Here is a 9,014-nt window from a genome sequence, read left to right as displayed (position 1 = left end):
TTTGTTCTTTATTTTGAAACAGGGTCTCACTAAGTTATAAAGGGCCTCACTCCTAGCTGAGGCTGGCCATGAACCTCCTGTCTCAGCCTCCCAAGTACTGGATTACGCGTGTGCTGCCATGCCTGGCTTGTGGTAGTTCTTAATATCCCTCCCTTCCCTTCCAGGAATTTAATCCAGGGTCATTCTACCTCTGAGCTATACTCCTTGTACTTTATTGTTTGTTTTTGTGTTTGTGTGTGTGTGTGTGTGTGGTACCGGGGTTCCTGGAAACTCTTCTACCTCCGGGCTACACTCCCAGACCTATTTTTTATATTTTTATTTGGAAACAGGGTCTCTTAAACCAGAGAGGCTGGCTACGAACCTGCGAGATCCTCCTGTCTCCGCCTCCCAAGCGCGGGGATTACATGCGTGTGCCACCACGCCCAGCTACTTTATTTGTTTTGAAACAGGCCTTGCTGGGTTTCTGAGGCTGACCTTGAACCTCCTTTATCAGCCTCTCAAGAACTGGGATTATAAGGGTGTATATTAACACTTCCTACTCTGGTTTTCTTTATTTTCTTTCTTTCCTTCCCTCCCTTCCTTCCTTTCTGTGATTGAACCTAGGGCCACTTTACCTCCAAGCTACCCCCCCAGCCCTATTTTTTATTTTGGAACGGGTCTTGCTAAGTTGCTGAGAACTTCACTAGGTTGCTGAAGCTGCCTTCGAACCTGTGATCCTCCTTTCTCAGCCTCTCATGTATTGGGATTACAAGTGTGCACCTCCATGCTTCCTTGGCTGATTTTCATTTTGAGAAGTCAATTAAACAAGTTCTTTCCATTCATCAGGATAGACTAGATCAGGCTGTGATAACAAATAATGCCCAAATCTCAGTGGCTTAAAATGACAAAGGTTTATTTCTTGCTTACACACACAAACCTAGATACAAAATGGAAATACTCTCCTGTTTCCACACGTATAGAGACAGACATGAATGTGTAGGTATATGCAGAACATGAACTAATTCAAAAACATATTTACTGGTCAGCTTAAACTGCACTCTTGGAAATTTAAAAAGGTACTAGGGCTTAAGGAAGAATATGAGAATATCTACCTTCAATCAAGGAAATACCCATGCTACAAAAGGAACTGAAAGCTAACAAAGCGCTTGAAGCTTTTACTACATTAAATTCCATGCAAAAATCTGTTAAATAAAATACCAAATGTGCAGTGCCTGCACACTATCAGCTCTCTACCCCGGTGAAGCAGCTTCCACCTCTGAACTTCTAGCTCAGGAGGGAGATGGACCCTAGACGCCCAATATGCAGAGAGACAGAGGGAGCTTGGCTGGGTCGGAGAGATGGGCCAACAGGCTGGAATCCTCTTCCTCCAGCAGGAGCTATAAGCAGGAAGGAATAGGGCAGGACCAGATCACATCTATTTCCCCTCCCAGTAACTTTCTCTGTTTACCCCATCCAATCCTGGCTTCATCCTTGTTCATGTGACTTACTGCAGACCTTCTCCATGCTAACTTTCCCACCTCCAGTCTTGCTTTCTTCAGTCCTACCCTTAAAGCCAGAAAACATGTTTTTCTAAAGTCCAGTGTCTCCAAGTATATCCCTGCCTATTTCAAAAACCTTCCCTGGCTCCCCTTTCTGCACAATTGCTGGTATCTAAGAACCCTAAGCCTGGCATGCCAGATCTCCACAATCAGAAGCCTCTTCAGCCTCATCTCACCCTGATCCAGTGGTTCTTCTGATCCAGTTCACCACTGGACAAGATTCTAAGCTTTCACTGTGCCTTGTGAAATCATCCAGGTTTCCCAATTAGAATGGAAGCTCCTGGAAACTCCAGTTATCACCTCCTATGAGGCCAAACACTGGTTACTTTTTCACTCCTCCAGATTTCAGGAGGCAGCTAGGGTCTAGAGAGAGCTTTAGGATGGAGTCAAGAAATCAGGCTTCACAGTCTTGCTATATACCCTTGGAAAATTTTTGCCTCTTTTGGAGCCTCATTTTCCTGGACATTTCCATTGAGCACAAAGCTGGTCAACGCAATTTGGAGAACAATCCTCAACTGCAATCCCAGAGACCAGGCTGAGGAATTTGGGAGCCAAATATTGAGGACATTCAGCTTGTTAACCTCCTCTCTCATTCCTCCTCCTCCTCCTCTTTTTTTGTTAGTCACTATTTACCGTAGTGACCTCTATTTACCAACACCCTTATCCCATCCTCTCCTTTCAGGGAGCAGGTTACCTGGTGGGCCACAGGGGTGTAGGAGGGAGATCCAGGCAGGGTTGGGAGGGACAGAAGGGGTCAGGCGGGGAGCCTGGGATGAATCTTTTAGACCCACAAGGGCCTCAGCTGCCTCCCGCTGTAGCTGCCGCTCTGAGGGGGCAGATGTCCAAGCTAGACGAGAGGCTCCTCCAGGAGCCTGAAAAGGAAAGGGAGAGAAGCAGACTGGGAACCCCTACTTCAGATGTTTCCTTTGGCCCTGGTTCCTTCACAGAACCCTGCTTTTCCCTTCCCCGGGGCTCAGCCTCCTCCCTCGGCCCTGCATGCCACTTCCTTCCCAGGACCTGTGGCTGTAGCAGAAGAGAGTCTGGGGTGCCACAGGACTGGAGTATCAGAGTTGAGCATCTAGAACAAGGAGAGATATCAGGGAGAATAAACACAACAGGTGTTTACATGCGGGAGAGGGTCAGACATTCTGATCTGGGGATCTGAGAGTCTACTGAGCAGTTGGGTTTTGTGGGCTTGGGTAAGTCTTGTTTCCTGTCTTGACTTCCCTTCCCTTCCCTTTCCTTCCCTTCCCTTCTTGTGGTGCTGGAGATTCAACCCAGAAGCATCCTACTTCCAAACTACACCTCCAGCCCTTTTTATTTTTTATTTAGAAGTGGTCTTACTAAGCTGCCGAAGCTGGCTTTGAACCTGAAATCCTCCTGTCTCCGCCTCCCAAGTACTGGGATTACAGGCATGTGATACTATGTCTCACTGACCTGCGTTATTTTTTATAAAATTAAATTTTTTTCTAGCTTTTTCCACTCAGGCTACTGTGAAGATTACAGGAAATCAATGGTGTCAGTTTTTTAAAAAATGGGCAAAATAAGCCAGGCTTGGTGGCACATGCCTGTAATCCCAGTACTTGAGAGGCTGACACAGAAGGATTGCAGGTTCAAGGCTACCCTTAACAACTTAGTGAGATCCTGTGCACACCTGTAATCCCAGTATTTGGGGTGTAGCTCGGAGATCAAATACCCCTGGGTTCCATCCCCAGAACCCCCCCACACACACACACACACAAAAAGCAGCTTTCTCTGATGACCTCCGGGACTCTATTATGGTTCTCTATTTCAGCAGGCAGTCATACTTACTCCATTTTATCTGTCTAAGGGGATTTACTAACAACTAGTTGTTCAAGATCAGAGCCTGTGGTAGATATATATATTAGATATGTATAATTTATAATATGTAATATTATTAATAGAGTGACTTAAAAGGAATAGCATCTCCCATTTACTAATAGAAGAAGAGGCTTAAAGGGGTACGATACTTTTCCACAGGTTCACAGTGAAGAAATGGCAGAGTTATTAGTCTGATATCTTCTTTTTCTTTTCTTCTTTATCATATACTGTGGTGTCCAGCACAGAGTTAGGCTTAGAATACATACACATCCTTCTGTCCCTACTCACGTGTGAGGCAGGTTAGGGGGCCCTTGGGGCTCTCCAGAGAGGGGGGCTGTCAGTACCGACCGAGATCCTGGGAAGGATGGGAGGGACCCATGAGTGGGCAGCCGGAGGGAAGTTCCAGGATCAAAGCCTAAGAAGGTAAGAGAATGCAGAGTATGTAGAGGAGGTAAGAGGTCATGGCTCTGTCCTCCATCCCCGCACCAAGTACCTCTTTTATTTATTTATTTATTTATTTATTTAATTTATTTATTTAATTTTTTTGCAGGTCTGGGGATGGAACCCAGAGGCATTTGACCTCTGAGCTATACCCCCTGCCCAATTTTTTATTCTTTATTTTGAAATAGGGTCTCACTGGGTTGCAGAGGGCCTCACTAAGTAGCTGAGGCTGTCCGCGAACCGCGATCCTCCTGTCTCAGCCTCCCAAATTCTGGGATTACAAGCGTGCACCACCGCCCGGCTCACCAAGTACCTGTTGAATAAGTAATGAGTTATCTTCTTACCAGGGAAGGAATGCAGAGGGACAGCAGGTTCTTGGCATAGCAAACAGCACACTACCGGGGGTGGCATGGAGAGGCCTGGAGGCAGCCAGTGTCCAGGCCCCCAAGGGCAGGGAGGCACTGGAGTCCAGGGCAAAGGCAGGGTTTCTGGGGGACGGCTGAGCAGCAGAGGCCCACAGGAATTCTCCTGTAGGGCAGAAGGCACAGGCTAGAGCTGGGTATAAGGTTGGAGAAGGAGTGGACATGTTCAAGGATGGTTGTTGGACCCCAAAGCTATTTGATCCACAGAAAAGAAATGACTTACCCATAGCATGTCAGGGTGAGGGCTAGAAACAAGTGTTGAGGGCACAGAGGAAGAGATTTGAGGAGGTAGGGTAGGAACCACTCACTCAGGACCCGGGCTCTCCTTACCTTCCCAGGGGGTGTCAGTGCCAGCGGGACTGCCCCATGGGGACTCTGAGGTTGGGGTGCTATGTTCTCCTTTCCAGCTGTGAGGGACCAGGGAGAGCTCTAGTGAGTCCTTTCTCCTGACCACTATTTTACCCCAAACCTATCTGAGCTCATTATCTCCCCTGACCATTTTCTACTTGAAGATCTCACTGCACCCTCCAAACACTTTATTGTTGTTGTTGTTATTATTATTATTATTCGTACTGGGGATTGAACCCAGGGCCTCTACCTCTGAGCCATGCCCCATTCGTTCTTATTCATTTATTTATTCATTTATTGTGGTACTGGGGATGGAACTCAGGGGCATTCTCTGAGCTATATCCTCAGCCCCATTTGTATTATTTTAAAATAGGGTCTCACTAAGTTGCAGAGGGCCTCACTAAGTAGCTGGGGCTGGCCATGAATCTGCAAACTTGTGATTCTCCTGTTTCAGCCTCCTCAATACTGGGATTACTGTGTGCCATCACACCTGGCCCATTTTTAATATATAATTTGGAAACAGGGTCTCTCTGAGTTTCTGAGAGCCTCATTAAGTTGCTAAGTTTGGTTTTGAACCTGATATCCTCCTTGGCCTCCCAGGTACTGGAATTACAAATGTGTGCCACAAGACTGCATATATATATATGTTTTTTTTTTTTTGCAGTACTGAGGGTAGAACCCATGGGAATTCTACCTCTGAACTACATCCCCAGCCTTTATCCTTTATTTTGAAACAGGGTCTCACTGAGTTGCAAAGGGTCTCATTAAGTAGCTGGGGCTGGCCATGAATCTGCAAACCTGTGATCCTGTCTCAGCCTCCCAAATGCTGGGATTACAAGCATGTGCCACCACACTAGGCTTTTATTTATTTTGTGGTACTGAGGATTGAACCTGGGGCCATTCTACCTCTGAACTATACCTCCAGCCCTATTTTATTTTTTATTTTGAAACAGGGTCTCACTACATTGCTGAAGCTGGTTTTGGATCTGTGATCCTCTTTCTCAGCCTCCCAAGTACTAGGATTACAGATGTGTAGCACTACATCCCTAGCCCAATTTTATTTCTTATTTGGATACAGGGTCTTGCTAGGTTGATGAGTTTCACTACTTGCTGAGGCTGTCCTAGAACCTGTGATCCTCTTGCCTCAGCCTCCCAAGTATGGGGATTACAAAAGTGCACCGCCACATCTGGCTTGCTTTCTTCACACAAATTCCTGCCCCATTCCAAGTCAGAGACACTCACAAGGAACCCCTGGTCGAATGGCTGCCTTCTTGACATGGGTGGGAGCATTGAGAGGGGCTGACCCTCTCCTTATCAATCCCTGAGCCAGGTGTCTCTTTAACTGTGCCTCCTGCTGCCTGCGCAAGGCCACCTGGGCAGCCATGACCCTTCGCCGTTCCCTAAAAGAAAAAGAGGGATTGAAAATAAAAATGAGCCACCCTTTGGAGGAGGCCCATCCTCCTTCCCTTCTGACCCTTATACTCACAGGATGAGGACACATTTGTGACACTCGCAAGCCTGAAAGAGGCAGAGGCGCTTGTGACCCTTGAGGTGGGCAGTAACACCATGGTTGCGGCAGCGGGCACAGGTTGGAGATCGACTGACAGTTCTTCTGGGGATAAGCTCTGTACTCTGGGGGGCTCTGGTTTCACCCCCCAAGGAAGAGTCAGCAGAGCAGTGGTGGGCAGCAGGAGTTTCATTGGATTCCATGGATCTAGGATCAGGAGTAATGGGTCAAAATGGCCATGTGGGGCCTCCTTTAAGCAACCCTCCTGCCTTGGAGAGACCACATCTGTGCTTCTTCATCCTTCCTCCCTCTGAATCAGCTTTCACCCTACAGTCTCATGGCTCCTCTTTCCTTTCTTTCTTTCCTTTTTTTTTTTTTTTTTTGTACTAGGGATTGAATCCAGGGACATTCTACCTCTGAGCTATACCCCCTGGTGTGTGCCAGCACACTCAAAGATCTTTGTCTTTCTTTCTTGCAGTACTGGGGATTGAACCTAGAGGCATTCTACCTCCAAGTTACACCCCCTGCCCTATTTATTATTCTTTGTTTTGAAACAATGTCTCACTAAGTTGCAGAAGGCCTCACTAAGTAGCTGAGGCTGACTGTGAACCCGTGATCCTCCTGTCTCAGCCTCTCATGTACTGGGATTAAAAGCATGTGCCACAAAGCCTGGCTCTTTATTTGGTATTCTTTCAATGCAAACATCATTCTCTTGCTCACCGGCACACTTTCCCATGACTAATCCTAGGCCCTCCCAACCCCCTCAACGATGCCTATGCCTCCTTTTCCTTTCCCGTCTATCCAACAGTTTTTCCTGGCATTCTTTTTCTTTTTCCTTTTTTTGTGGTACTGGGGATTGAAGCCAGGGGCATTCTACCTCTGAGGTATACCTCCAGCCCTATTTTATTTTTATTCTGAAACAGGGTCTTGCTAGGTTGATGAGAGTCTTCCAACCTGCGATCTTCCTGTTTCAGCCTCAGGTGTGTGCCACCATGCCCGGTTACTGGCATTCTTTTCAACAACTGTCACTCTACCCTCTTGCATTTATCTAATCCTTAAAAATATTTTTATGCTCCCTTCAATTAGTCCCAGGCATGCCCTGCAATTCAATCTACCCCTTAGGCTCCTTTAGTCTGATTTTGCTCTTGCACTCCGAGTAATTACATTATTCTCATGGATTCCCTGCCCATTTTCAACAGTCACTGGGCAAATGTCCACGGAGTCCCTGCCACGTGTCAGGCCCTGATCCAGGCCCAAAGCCCTCTCCTGACAGCGCCAATTCCCCTATTGTACCCACAAGACATCCAGGTTTTCTCGCAAACCCAGGCAGCCATCGCAATACCCAGTGCTTAATACCTTTCCCACTTCCAACAATACATCTCATGCAGCCCCCTGCCCCTTGCAGCCATTACTGTGTGCACCCCTTTTGGCAGCCACCCCCCAAAAGCTGGGCCCGTGGCTCCGCCCGGCTCCAGGTCGGGGAGGGGGCGGGGCACGAGCACACACCGGCCACGGGTGGGGGAAGGGAGGAGTGGGCGCGAGGGGCGCGAGGGAAAGGCCGGGGACGCCTGGTGGGGGATCCAGCGTGAGAGAGAGGGAGCCGAAGGGTCAGGGAGGGAGGGGGCGTGTTTGTGCCCCAGCCCGTGGTTACCACAGCCTCGAGAGCAGAGTCTGAGTCAGACAAGAGGAGTCCGAGGGAAAGGGTGACAAAGTGGCGAGAGGAACGGCTGTGCTCGCGCTTTTCCCGCCCCTTCCCACAAGGACCAATGAACTTCAAGCACCGCCTCTCGCTGGTGAGGCGGGCAGCCAATACGGTTGAAGATCCCACATTGACAGCCCGCCCCTTTCCCTCCTGCCCGCCTCTCCACGCACCAGATTTATTAGGCCAGCCAATAGTGCGTCGAGCTGAGTCTCGTGCCCTTTGCTCCTCCCCACTGTGACTGGCCTTCCCAGACTGTTTCTACCTTTCTGGGAGAAGTGGCCAATGGGGCGTCGAGTATCGCCTGTGGGACCGAGGCTGGCCCTGCCCCCTCCCCAAAGAACGGCAGGCCCCGCCCCGCCCCGCCCGGGCGTTGACCCGCCCTCTGCGCATGCGCTCGTGGACTCCTCAGGCCTGCGCGCTGGGCTGCTGGCCTGGCTAGTCTGTGCTCCCGCGTCCATTCTTTTATTCTCTCGCACTTCTTCCCCAGTGTCCCAGCCTCTGACCTACCCTTCTCTTAAGCGTGCCCCAACCTTGTGACTGATTGTCTTAGGTTATGCCCCCTTTTTGTGTGTTTTTCTGTCTTCCGTGTCCGATTCTTTTCTCTGCTTATCCGCCTTGCTGGTTTGTGCACCCACGTTCTTTATTCCGATAGTCTGGTCCTTTTCCTTGATTTCTTTGCTTCCAGAGACGGCTCTGTAGTTTATCTGTCCTTCAGCCTTCTCTACCCTCTGTGTGCCTCTCACTTACGGATTTCAGTCCTCTCAGGGCTCCCTTCTGTAACGGTTGCCTTCCTTATTTTTCTCTGTAAGACCCATCTCACGCTTCCCCCTCCTCATCTGCTCTGCCGGGTCCCCTTTTCTCTGAGCATCCTTTCTGTCTCCTCTACTCCTTTTTAGCTGTGAGTGCCTCAGGCCTCCTCTTCCTGCTGGTCCTCTCCCCTCAGGGTTCCAGTCCAGCTGCTGCTGCTCCTGCTCCTGCTCCTCCTCCTCCTCCTCCTCCTCCTCCTCCTCCTCCTCCTCCTCTTCCTCTTCTTCTCCCCCCCCCCTTTTATTTGTTTTTTGGGAGCAGCATCCCTTCTGACCATTCCATCCTTCCTTCAGGATTTCATTTCAGGTCTTTTCTTTTGTGTCCACACTTGTGCCGAGATTGTTTGTTCCGTCCTGTCGTTTTTCAGCGTAGGCTGGTGTGTGCCATCTTCTCTAGCACAACGCTTC

The 9,014-nt window shown here is 49.0% G+C and overlaps 1 protein-coding gene across 1 annotated transcript; it reads right to left on the bottom strand.

The window, feature by feature from the left end:
* Positions 1-1,263: 1,263 nt before the first annotated feature.
* Positions 1,264-6,301, bottom strand: DMRTC2 (DMRT like family C2; the record flags this gene model as incomplete). The annotated part of the gene is made up of 8 exons (XM_080703111.1): positions 1,264-1,376; positions 2,233-2,410; positions 2,556-2,616; positions 3,669-3,795; positions 4,166-4,349; positions 4,574-4,650; positions 5,834-5,991; positions 6,078-6,301. The coding sequence occupies 8 exons, from the start codon at positions 6,299-6,301 to the stop codon at positions 1,264-1,266; spliced, it is 1,122 nt and encodes a 373-aa protein (XP_080559237.1).
* Positions 6,302-9,014: the final 2,713 nt, after the last annotated feature.

The sequence above is a fragment of the Muscardinus avellanarius genome (assembly GCF_963383645.1).
Source record: "Muscardinus avellanarius genome assembly, chromosome: 10".
Classification (NCBI taxonomy): domain Eukaryota; kingdom Metazoa; phylum Chordata; class Mammalia; order Rodentia; family Gliridae; genus Muscardinus; species Muscardinus avellanarius.
The sequence above is the reverse complement of the archived record's forward strand: the minus strand, read 5'-3'. Positions and strand labels throughout refer to the sequence as shown.